Here is a 14,362-nt window from a genome sequence, read left to right on the forward strand (position 1 = left end):
AAAGCTCGCGTAACTGTGGCCGGCCCGTGACCACGGTTCGTTCGCGAGCCGTCCGCGTTCACTTGCGAGTAGGTATCGAGCGCCCTCCAGACACAGCTGCCACACGTCTTCCGTTTGACATAATTTATCTGCGACGCAGACGCCGACGCTGCGAGGACTCGCATCCGTTCGACTAGATTTATTTTCGTATCTACTCCGCCTAAACGAATTCCAAGGGTCCTCGATCTTCAGTAGATTTCTGTTCTTTTGCAACTCTGTTCTGTGTACGGGTGGTACGCCCCGCGCAACAATATTCACAAATACGTTCAGGAATTTGATCAGATTCTTCATTTTTTTTTTTTCGGCGTAGCTGAAATTTTGAAACGTAACTAATACGATTAATTAACGACTGAAACAAAATAATGTATGTAGTAAACGTTCTCGTTCGTAAAATTTTTGTTGGTTGTCGTTTTTCTAATAATATCATTTTTGTTACTATAGCCAGCGATCTCTCTCGAATTTTAAACGATATTATAACATATTTTCATTTTACCGTTTGCAAGCTCTTTGACCTAATTCGTCGCAATCTCGTCACAATTTTTTTTTTTTCCGTTAAACAGGTGAAAATAATTATGTATTCTTAATATTTCTACAAAGAATTCAAAATAATTTTAACTAAAGAAACAATAATAATTGGTCGCCGATTAATCGGCAAACACGTTTTTGCTTAATACTTCACCATGGTTCCGATTTGACTCTCACAGTGGATATAATTGTATGTTATTTGTACCAAATATTAAGTTATCGTCTTTATTATGTCTAGGATATGTGATAAGGGTAGTTTATCTGTTTCTCTCGGCAAAAATAAAATTATTTATATAAGTTATAATGAAAAATATCAAGCGAAATGTGCTTAAAATTTCACGACGCAATCTGAAAAGCATTCCTGGATATGTGAGTCGCACATTCTTATTAATAAAAATGAAAAGAACCTTACTAGTCGTTAAAAATGTAACTCTTCTAGTATAATTTTTTAAGGTATACCTATTTAATTACTTTTAAGTACGTATTACTATTAATTTATTTACCAATACATCACTGATTATACGCCAATTAATATAGACAGTATATTATACGTATGTATGTACATTGTACATACTATACTATTTCAATCGTAAAATTCAAAGAACAAATTTAACGTCGTTAATAGGATATTAATTTCACAGAACTCATATTGTCATATTAAACCCGCCCCGATTAAATGTAACACATGAAACGAACGCACTCCAACGTACCTATTAATAAATATCTCTAAGCGCATTTTCTGTTGTCGTAGTGAATGTATACATGTATAACTAAACATCAAATTACACGAATTTGAAATGTATACCTTTATGTTTATATATATAAGACAATAGTGTGCGTTAAACAAACGTCAAATGGCGCAAAAGAGACTGTATAGTATTATACAGTTATTGAATATACGGTCGAAATCATTCGCAAATAGCATATTTAATGTTCACGTATTCTGTACTAGAACGTAGTTTGAACTGTTTTGAATTAAATGTCTTTGGGTCGATTTTTGTTACGATTACCACTACCGAACGTGGCGTGTGCGAGCCGCAAATTTCGTTTTGATTGACATTTCATTAAGTAAACAACTTCACACTATTATACAACGCACGATATGTGTATGGAATACACGTGCCGTGTCAGTGAATCATAGTTATGGTCCACCTGTTGTACTAGGGTTTGGCACGACAGATATTAAAATAAAATAATAATAATAATAATCTACATATTATACGATACGTTCATTGTATATTATGTTTTATGAATAAAATATAAATCATTTTTATTTTAAAGTCATAAAAATAAAATACAATTTGAAAAAAGTGATGTCTTCGATTTTTCGATTTTTTTTTTTTTTTAATTCAAACGTAATGCATTATAACGCTAAACCATTAGAAATGATATGCAAAAATATATATTCTCCAAGTTTTCATAGTCTGGAAATATTTTTTTTTTACCTCAAAAGTATTACTTAATCACTGTATATTTTATAATAAATATATTTAATTAAACTGTATAATTTAATTATGCGCCAAAATAATTAACATTAAATTATTACAAAATATCAATGAACAAAATCTACTAATATTTTCGTCAATACTCGAGTTCTCATAAAAGATAGTCTCACCTTAAACAAAATAAAATAATTATTATATCTTAGAAGAAATTTAAAAATGTATAGCCAGGCCCATTTTTCTAAATAACTAATCATATTATATATAATATAATATATACTATACAGTGAGTAAATTTTTATTTTCGAATGCTTTGAAAAATCAAAAAATTGTTGACTTTGAAGATTTAAATATATGTTAATACAATATTTAATTTAAAATAGTATATTGTATTGCATTACTGCAGACTTCGGTTTCGGTATAAGACTAAAATAAACGTTTTTGGGTTACAATCAAACATCAGAGAAATAAAGTAATAGTTATTATAATATGCATAACGGTTAAGGCTATGAGCTGCTTAAAGGTACTTATATTCTAATGCTTTCATTATAGGCCATTATTAAAATGCATAATAACTTATTTTACTTATAATTTTATTGGCAATAACATACAATATTATAATATATAATACAGTTTGTTCTTTATTTTACGGATAAGCGGGAATAACCATACTCAAAAATCCACTCTCGATCATATCGTTAACCATATAAGAGTAACTACTATGTATACAAAATGATATAATATTAATAAATGGATAAACTTGTTTGCCTCTAATATAGTTTATTCTTATAAAAAATTATTTATAATAATATTATCCTTGTTTGTGTTTTTACAGGTGACGGGAAAAAAAATTCAGTGCCGGAAACTGGAGGAAAACCCGTCGAAAAGCCTTTGGCTCCTATGCGCGGTATCTCCACTACTCTGCCACCGCGGAACACGACAAACTCGACCGCGGTAGTGGGTACTGCGACCACACCAGAAGTGTCGAACGCGACACAAAGCAGTGCACTGGACGACGCGCAACTCCAACGGACACTACTCAAACCAAAGTTTTTAACGGAAAACTCATCGACCGTCGTCGCACAGACGGGAGCATCCAGTCGGATATCCTGTCTTGTCGCCAACTTGGGCGACTGCGTGGTACGTTCAACAACGGGTTATGTAATCGAATGGCACAAAAAAAAATAATATATATATACATTTAAGATTACACATATTATATAGAATTATGTTATAGCTATAAACCTAACACAAGTATTCTCAAACACAAAAAATCATATATGTACTACATATTTTTATAGATAGTGAATTAATTTTTTTTTTTTCATTAGCAAGCAGTTTTTTAATAATTATTTACTCTATAAAGTCCCTTTGTATTTTAATTTAAATACGAGTAATATACTACATAATATAAATGGTACAGCAGAAAATCATAATCCATTCATTGGTTCATTGCATTTCTAAAGTTGTTTTCTTTTGTGAATTTATATTTAATTAAAAAAATTCAAGGTATAACCTATGCTGTATTATTAGGGTTTAAACTTATACTTTTTTTTTTTTAATTTTAACTATGAATACTGGATTCAAAACTAAATTACCTCTGTCAAAGTAAAAAAAAAATAAATAATAATAATTGAATTTCAATAAAACTATATATTTTAGGTTTTTTTATTTGCCTTCGCAGGCAAAGATTAAGTATTAGGGATGTTTATTTTTATTTTATTTTTTTTAATAAAGCTTACATTCAAATAGGCAAAAAAAATAAACAATATCAAAGCTCATGTAAATGTCTGGAAAATGTTTGTTCATTTTATCATACTCCTTTATTGTGCACAAAAAATAATATAACATATAAATGACAATTCAAATAATAGTCAAATGTGTTATTTCTATAATAATAACATAGCAAAATTGAATTTTTTTTTTTTTTAATTTGACAGTAAACATAACTAATAACTACTTTGAAGCGATATTTCTATTTTATTTTTTTTTAATGGAACAGAATATAATTATAATATATATCATAATATATTTATAAAAATAGATTGCCAAAAATACATTAATAATAATAATAAAATATTAATCAATGAATCTAGTACTTTTATAAATTTGCAAATTTAAAATGTTTATACTTATTAGACGCACACAAATAATCATTGGAATTTAGTTTTTGATTAATTTCTAAGCAGAGCATATAGTGTAGAATTTAATCAAAATATATTAATATGAATAAATAAAAATATTAAAAAAAAATGTTTGCATACTAAACTTAACTAAAATTAGAAAAAATATTTCTATGAAAGTAATTTTCTTAGTACATCGGTTAACATTATTAATAACATGAGAACTAATGCACCTATGAACAATTTTCAAAATTAAAAAAATTACCATGTCGAATACTCGTCAATATGGTATTTCCCCTTTATTCACTATATCTTCGCCAATTTATATTATTAAGATGTAGGTAGCCATGTAGGATTTAATTAATTTTATCATTTACAACAACCTCATACAACTATAATACTATTTTAATATTAAATTATTGTATCTAAAAACATGCGTAGAAATTACCTATAATCATTTTTTTTCGCAAAAATACATATTTTAAGTGGATATTATGCAATAAAATGTACAGGCTACCAAGATATAAAATATGTATTTAAATACATACGAAATCGATTTTTATTGCGAAAAGCAATAGAATAATATTGGTGAGTGTCCAAACAGAAAGAGAAAAAGAACTGCAAAAATAAATGTAATTCCAAAATATACGAGGGCATACAATCACAATCGTAGAGAGGGATTTAGGGGAAAAAATAATAAAATAACGAAATATTCACATAACCTAAAAGAGAAACATAAAAATCCTCGGATATACAAAAACTGAAAATCTGTTTTTAAATTATTATTATATTTGAATGCTTCTACGCATAAATAAATTTTGATCATTAGCTAATGATTTTAGTTATATGATATATCCAATTACTAGACCACTGTAAATTGTAATATTGCATAATATACCTATGTAGGTACTAGGTATTATAAATTTGTAGCACAAAAGTAATAAAAATATTTACTGTAATATGCTTTTGATAGTAATATCAAATAAAATAATAAATATTTAGGCATGAAACGTAAATTAATATATTCATAATGTTATTACGGTTGGGCTTATGATAGTTACCTGATTTTGATGTACGCAATATAATATAAACAATACAAATCATGACAACTTCATTTGAATACATATTATAGTAAATTTAAAAAAATAGTACATTATGACGAACCGTAATATATGGAATATAACAGTGGTAATGTAGGGAATGTAGTTTTATTTATGTCGTTGTATAAAACTGATTTTACATATGAATTTAAATATAGAAAACGATATCGGCATAACAATATGTATTTTTTCGGGCTTTATATTATAATAGGCTTTGTGAAATATTTAAATATTACATGATGTTAATTTACATATCATACAAACAAATGACTATCAACCCAGGGCTCTGGTTAAATAATAATAATAATAAAAAAAAAAAAACTATTTAGATTAAGGGGTAAGATTTAAATTACAAATTTGAATTTGCGTATTACAAATCATTATATTGATTGGGTAGGCGCTATTTTTCTAAACAAAATTTCAGTCAACAATTTTGAGTTAGAAGTTCAATAGAAACAATATAAGTATTCATTAAATTATTAAAAGTTACGACGCATAAGCTATGACCGTGTATTTTTAAGAAATAAAAGCAATACAAAATAACTGAATGACTACATTTTTACCAGTAAAAATTTAAAAATCCCTTGTTGGATACTATGACTGAGTGGCCTTTAAATTGCTTTAGAACACGAGTATACAACAATAATAATATATTATTTGTTAATATTTTAATATTATATTACTTGTATGAAATAATATTTACTGATTCCATTTATTATATGGATTATAAATAATAGGTACGAGTAATTTAAAAAAAAAAAATTAAATCTTGATAGCAAATAGAAGATTATTTTGCTTTTATTTTATTATTATTATTTATTTATTTATTTTTTTTTTTATCAAAGATGACCCTCCAAATTATTGATGTTTTACCCTGTCGCCCACAGACATCGTTAAGCAACATTATGAACCTACGGTTTTATGTGAATTGTGTAACTAAAATATTATCCTACAGTTTCCCTAGCGAATTACATTATTATTACCATATATTATAGAATTCTCGGATTAAAAATCTGAGCGTCAGAGACGAGCATGAAATAAAAAAATAATATGTTACATAAGTGCAGCAGCCAGCGAATGATGTAGAAATTATTTTAACAATTATTATCGTACTTAAAAATAATTAAGAGTTATATCTATATGCATATGAAACATGTAAATATGTATTATTTAACGGTTAATACTCTATAACTAAAGGTGATAAAAGCGTACACAAATATATTATGAATAAATATTGAGTGTTCAAATTAGTTTTTAATCTGCTAATAAATCAAATTTAGTATCCTACAACCTTCTGGACAGCGATTAACATATTTTAGTAGGTAATTGCTATCACAATTTTGTTCTGAGAATTTTATGTATCATAGTTATTTCATAAAAAATATTTATATTTTTTCTTATCAGATATATTTTTAGACTGTAATTATTTACTGTTAAAAAAAAAATTAAAAATTTGTACACAAAAATCAATTTGAAATACTTTAGTTATTACCTATAGTCCAAGAAAGTTATGAATTTTTTTCTTTCGTGTTGGAGCATTTTACTGCCTTAAATAAGATGATAGAAAAGTATACTATCCATTTAGTCTTTCAAAATTTTAGATAAATGGCCCTTTTATAATAAAAAAGGTTAAACTAAATTTAGTCTTGAAGAAATTTCATTGGAATACAAATTTATCAAACTTTTTTATTAAAATAAAAAATTTAATTTGAATCAATGCATTTTAGATTCATTTTTAAAGTATAAGTACAAATAATATAAAAAAAAAAATATAAATATTACTAATTTTCGATTATAATTCAACGGAAAAAAAATTTCTCACTCTATAAAAAAAAAATCAACGAATAAAACATTGTTCATTTATAAGGAAATCAGAGTATGTTTTACAAAAATTCAATCACAAATAAAAGATTTTAATAAAAAGCTCGTTGTATTCAGTCTAATTAACTAATATTAGTAATTAGTACTATGATTTACCTGTTATTTACCTGATTTATAATATTACATAATTAAATTTCAAAGTATTTATTATTATTATTATTATTTTTTTTTTAATATGATAATATGTTGAACTGTATATATCCATAGAAAATTGAAATTATAAAATATAAATATAAATTCGCTCTGTTCTACAATATAGAATATAGTATCCCAGAATACTATGAGTTAAAAAGGATGAATATTTCTGCAATAAAATTCTCGAAAAATTCGTACCACATCTTCTTAACATATTTTTAATACTATTCATCAACAGAAAACTTCATTTAATCAACGAATATCGTTATTATTTAACGAGTACGTTACAATTATTATTATTGTTACCCAAATGTAGGTGCAATTATTTTCACAAAGTCCAACAATTACTGTTACTTGCCATGAGTTAAGACACTAACATATAATATATGTTATTTTAGCATAAAAAATTAACAACCTCATGTGTTTAACTCGTGCAGCGTAGAGTCATTGGATATTCATGAGGGTAGATAGTCAACGCCTGTACATAAACAATAATTAATGCAAGGACTGATTTCCGCCAGTTTAAGACACAAAACCGTTTTATCAAAGTCTTCCAAAACCGTTAACCATTATGTTTACCAACGAATGTGTCTTATATGCGTGACTGATGTCCTTGTCATATCTCATTGAATAATTTACAGGAAACAAACATATAATATTTTGAATATCGATTGAGTTTGGTATGTAATTACCTATTCGTTATTAATAAATAATGATAGTAATTACTCCAAGATCATTTAAACAAAAGCTAGGAAAAATGTTCATCTTTTTAAACTCACTGTAAATAATAAAAGTTTTCATATAATTCAATCCCCTTAAACAATTTTTATTCTACCTGCAAAATTTGAAACCTAAATAACATCCACCATGTTGTTGCCAAAATGCTAAACAGGCTCACAACGAGGATGCAATTTATTAACACTATTCAGCTCTAAAATGATGATTGGACAATGAATGTGATTTAAGAAAACGACGCCTCTTTTCATGGTTTAATTAACATTCCATAATATAATCATTTTATATTGAGAAATATATTTTTTGAGAATTAAATACACGTTAAACTACTTCCTGTACAGCTGTATATATTACAAAATAACAATTTATTGCTTACTATTTTAATTTACATAATAAGCATATATTATATTATTTAAAAATAAATTTCAAAAATAATTGAATAATATTTCTGTAGTTTAAAATCAGGTATATAATAAATCCCAAAACTATAATTGATGTAAAATTAAATAATATTGTAACTATAAATGTATTAAATAAATGCAATACATACTATATTCATACGTTAATACTACTTAAAAATATCGTTTTAATAAAATATAAGATTATGATTGATAGATATTTTTGTATTAATTTAGGTATTTAAGAAAAAACAAAAACTTTTAACTGTTTCTTTAAATGTTTTTACTCACTTATAGACTTTCATTATGTCTATAATTCAAATAATTATTAAATTTAAATTTATTAAAACTATAAATTATTTATACATATATATATATATATACACATATCAATTATATTACTATTTGTGGCAGTAAAGGATGAAAAAATCATCAAAATATTTAAGTAAAAATAATACTATACAAGAATTTACCTTAAGACATTTTCTTATACTTAAATGTTATTATGTGTTTAAATTCATAAAAATAATTTTATACCTCAGTTGTATAAGCAAATTATGCGTAGTAAACATAAAATATAAATCAAATTAAACTTAATTCTAACATAGAAATAAAAATGACGTATATAATATTAAATATTTTGTTAGATATAAAAAATAAAATATTTTAGGGGTATGATGGCCAGTTCCCGATTGCGAAATAATTTTTGGAACAAAGATAAGATAAATATATGGGTCGAACGAAATAGGAATATATAAATGGGAAGAATTGTATATAAACAACCGAAGGCAAATAACAACCCTTAAAATAATGGGCCAACAATACATGAAGAATGATTTAGAAAACATTACTATAGCAAATTCATTGTACTACTAAACATATAAATAATCGTTGAATCTTGTTTTAAATATGTGTAAGAGCAATAGTAAAAATAATTATATACGACTAAGTTATTTTACATTATAATTATGTTATTAAAACGAGTTACACGAACAATAATGTAGATACAGTTTAATAAAAATTAGTATTTTATTAATTTAAATTGCATAGTTATGTGATCAATTTTAATACAAATAAAAATATAATTTTAGTTCAAAACAATTATTACAATGATATGTTATTAAAATGACGTAAATATTATAATTTAAATTTCTTGAAGAAATATTAGATACTTATTAAATATTAATAAATCGTACACGATAAAATGACGATAAATTATGTTTCGAAAAAAATTTTATCTGTTTAAAATTGTATGTCAATATTATTTTAAATTCACTGTACTATTATAAATACACAGAAAAAATAAAATATATTGATACACAAAGTTCATACGAGGGTTTATGGCCCCATTGGAACAGGTGCTTTAAATTTGAAAACAATAATAAATCATTGAGAAGAAAAAACTGTTCGGATTGGAATTTGTTCTCACGAAAACATGATCATGATTTGTTAAATACAGAGGTTTATTGAACAATTTTTTTTTACTGCCACTTGTGATTTTCTTGAAAACTACTAGGAAATTGACTATATAAAATATGTAAATAGTTTAAATACCTGTTTTAAAAATGGTAACACATTCATTTTGGATATTTCATTTGCATTAATCGGGTACTAAAATATTTCAATTGAGTTAGTATCAAATAAAAATCATAATTTGCTATACAAATTCTACAAGTTAAAATCACCGCCTACCTATATGGTATTCTATAACAAAATAGAAAATATTAATTATTAATAACATACCTATTTTTAAAATAGTTGTAGTATAATTACTTTATAGCTTTTGTTTGTAAGAACAATTTGCATTCGTTGTTTAGTCAATTTTAACCGTTTTTAAAAAAATCATATTATAACTGGTAGTACCAATGCACAATACAAACTTAAAAAATAAATAGGTAATCACACTTTTATGACATAAGTAAAGTTATTGAATTTATTTGACTATATCTGTTTTGGCTTATATTTTTGTCATACACAAACGCACCTATATACTATGATTTTATTATAGAAATATACATAAATAATCGTAAAAAATATTTAAAACCGATAAAATAAAATGTTTCTCAACATTTTCTTTAGTATAATTTATTTCTTTAAATTAAGTATTCATTTGAACGTTGTTTTAATCACTATTATTACAACCTTTTATTTTATTTTATTTTTTAAATTCAATACTATTTTAGCTGTAAAAATAAATGTTTGAAAGTATAACAGCAAATAAATAAAGTAACACCTTGCTAGAAAACATACGAGTAAGTCGTCATAATAATGCATAAACAATTTTATACTGAGAGATTCGTATGTACTAATGGATAATATATTATGTAGTAAACCATGTAAACATTGAATAACTCTTAAACTTTTCTTATTTGAAAGATGATAAAATATTCTATCTACGATGGATTGTGCAGATGACGTGCGTGTTTAAAAAGGCTTGGCGCCACCAGAGAAATGCTATAAAATAATGTTCTTAAGATGAAACGGGCAAGTAGCGAATGAACACGTTTTATACTATACAATATGCACATTACACGTAGTGTATATTGTATGTTACTATAAGTTTTGCAAGAGAATCACGTCGTACGGAGTTAAACAAATATCGATTTCTACGGGAAATGTGAAAATCCTTAGAGTAATCGACAATGCCAAAACTCAAAAAATATTCGTAATATGCGACCCCTTAAAAGTGAGAAATTGGTATTTACCAAAAAATATTTTATGCGCTTTTATTTAAAAGTTATTTTTGTTCGACTCAATTTGTTAAGAAAATACGTTTCATCGGACTCGACCAGAGTTCTTTTTACTTTAATATCCTAGAAAAAATTATAAATGAATACATCGGATAAGTAATAGGTTTATACTTACCAATTCAACTTAAAATAACCTAAGTTAAAATTAATATTATTTTACTTTTTATAACTGCTATAATATTATCAATACTTATCCACTATTTAAAAAACGGATTTTTCATACACTCCAAAGTATAATTATTTTCTTTAAATGTAGCTACATATTACGTATTTATTCTAAAACCACTATACTTATACATTATAATTTACAGAGTAAAACAAAAAGATTACACAAATGAAAAAACTTATGTTCTAATTCATATTTTTTTTTTTTATTATTCTTTTTTGCATTTAATTAGTAAACAATTTTACCACTCGTGTAGTATATACTTTTTATTTATACTTTTTTTGTATAGAAAAATTATAAACAAATTGAAAAAAAAATATTTTAACGTTTACATTATAGAAAGTACATTTTATAGATTTGTTAAATATGATTTATACCTCACGATTCCATGAAATTTTATACCTGAATAAACATAAGAATAAAGTATTATAGTATATACATATTTTAACTTACCTAACTATTTATTTTAAGTTTCTATTCATTTAACAAATTTGTTTTTTTTACTTAATGTCAAAAATTAAAATAATTAAACTAATAAAATTTATAAAATTTATAAAACTTAATTATTTAGTAGATTTTAAGTATATTAAGTTGTTTGATAAAAAAAACTAAAACAAAAACAATATTATCGCATAAAACTGAAGAACTGGGTTTGTAATGTAATTATAAAATTTAAACGTCAGACATAATTAACTAAATATTTTTTTAATTAATTATAATGAACTTTATTATTATACTAGGATGTATTGGTTTTGTATAATCAATATATACCTCTATTAAAAAAAAAAAAAAATGGAAAAGTGCGCAGTTCTTATACGTTAGGCCATTGTAAATTATTATTTAGTTGTTGTGCTTTAATTAACGGTTTAATAACCTAACTCAGTAAAATATAGTTGTAACGAGGTTAATGAGTGTTGTACAAACATAAAATGGAATTACTAAACGTAACGATAGTTGTTATTTCAATTAAATATGTGGTTACAAATTCAAGATATCTTTCAAATAAACTCTGTTGTATTTTTGTCTAAAACGTGTCAACACAAATCACACTTTCGGCTTAAAGTTTTTTCTTTAGTGTAGATTTAATTAATATTTAGTATACTGTTATATTAATTGGAAAATTCTAACATTATTTAAAATATTTATTTTACAACATTTAATGTAATTTAAAAATAACATTTCTAAAAAGAATTATCATTTTTCTAAATCTTTTACTTTTTTGAACGATAACATACATTTTTAATTTCATATTTCATATCAGAATATTTTCAGAATTATCTATACAAAAAATTCAAATTCAAAATAAGTAGCTAAATACCTATAAGTTATAAGTTATAACTAATAAACTACTTGTCCAAACAATATGCTTCTTGTAGTATCATGAAATTAAAAATGTTGTCTCGTACAAAAAAAAAAAAAACCTAAACAATGATAACAATTTTTTTTCAAATATTTCTTTTTGAAATAACATCAAATCATGTATAGAAATATCTTCAAAATTTCCGAAATTATTATTGTAGAATGCGGGCACTTAAATGAATCACCTGATATGTACACAATATTAAACGTTAGTAATATTGATTACTCATAGTCATAGAATATAAAATTAAAATAATCATTTGTGGTATAATATTATTAAAATGCGTTTTAAAGAAGCAAATTATAACATATGTGCATTGTACATTGAAAGATAAATTTAAGAATGAACATTTTTTTTTTGAATGATGATCATAACAATGGAGATATCTTATAATTTAATAAATAAAGCAAGAATTTTTATAATTTTTAATATTTTAATTGTTGGTCAAAAAATAACCACTCATTTGATGCTGAATTATGTTTCATTCGTAATAATTTCATAAGTACACTTAAATTTACTTTACAATTTTTTTGAATTTTGTAAAATTACAAAGTATAGTATAGATTTTTTTATCTGGTGACAGAATGCAAAGTTCTCTTTTTTTTATAACCTAAAAAATCTTGAAATAATAATTAATTCTTCAATATTTATTAATATGAGCTACTAATCTTGAAATTTGTGTAAAACGTCATGGATATAGTTTAGAAAATGTGGCAAAACAAAAAAAAATCAAAAATGATATTCAAAAATGTATGGACCTTTTCAAACACAAAAAAAAACTTTTAATACCACTGAATCATATTGATATGTTAAAACGAAAATCACAGATATTCAATTATCTTAGTAGCATATGTTTTAACTTTTATGGGTTATTTAGTTTAGCTAAAGTACGAGTAGGTAATTCATTTAAATTATGTTATGTGTAACTATACTACCTACTAAAAAGACGCTATTTTATTTAAATTAATTTATCTCTTATTTATACGAAATTTCGAACTATGAATTTTTACTAACTTCCATTAAAACTCAAGAAATCCTGACTGTTTTACTAGTAAATTTAATTAAAATAACAAAAATATGTACGAAATAAAAATAGATTTAGTTGGTGCTAACTCGGTGGTACTAATGATTTTTACTGGTTTGATATGAACTAAAAATGTATAGATTTTTTTTTTTTAAATAAATAAATAGTTTTCATGTACAAAAATTTAAAAAAATTTTACAAATTATTATTTTTCAAAATAGTATATTGGTATAATTTTAGGGTATAACTGCGTGTGCTATCTCTAGCACAGAGCGAGTAGGGTTCGACGTCTTAGTGTTCATGTTGATACATTACACCGTACTCGTGTACTAATAATTTTATGAGCTAAGAAAATTATAGTGACGACCCTGCATATAGTATGCAATAACCTTAGTCTGGGATGCAATCAAGATACAATCAAAATAGGACCTAAAGTACGAAAATTAAACGTAGAACATAATTTATAGCCAACTAACATGCAATATTTGAACATCGTAATGTATAAAACGCAATAAAACATGTTTAAATTATAAACCTTACCTATTTATTGTTATTACACTGCAATTGAAACAACTATAATTAATATATAAAATGTTTAATCCCCGAAATAATTTATAATAGTTCGTATTATTATTAAAACAAAATGTAAGTTAATATTTTTTTTTAATAATAATAATAATATTT

At 24.6% G+C, this 14,362-nt stretch overlaps 1 protein-coding gene across 1 annotated transcript in view; it reads left to right on the forward strand.

The window, feature by feature from the left end:
* The window catches only part of LOC112591186 (hemicentin-2-like), a 319,132-nt gene that overhangs the window by 216,558 nt on the left and 88,212 nt on the right, over nt 1-14,362 (forward strand). The window contains exon 3 of the mRNA XM_025334910.1: nt 2,842-3,146. Coding sequence (XP_025190695.1) covers nt 2,842-3,146 — 305 coding nt within the window. The remainder of the gene's footprint in view (nt 1-2,841; nt 3,147-14,362) is intronic.

This window comes from Melanaphis sacchari, unplaced genomic scaffold (assembly GCF_002803265.2).
Source record: "Melanaphis sacchari strain LSU unplaced genomic scaffold, SCAv2.0 Contig12_pilon_pilon, whole genome shotgun sequence".
Classification (NCBI taxonomy): Eukaryota; Metazoa; Arthropoda; class Insecta; order Hemiptera; family Aphididae; genus Melanaphis; species Melanaphis sacchari.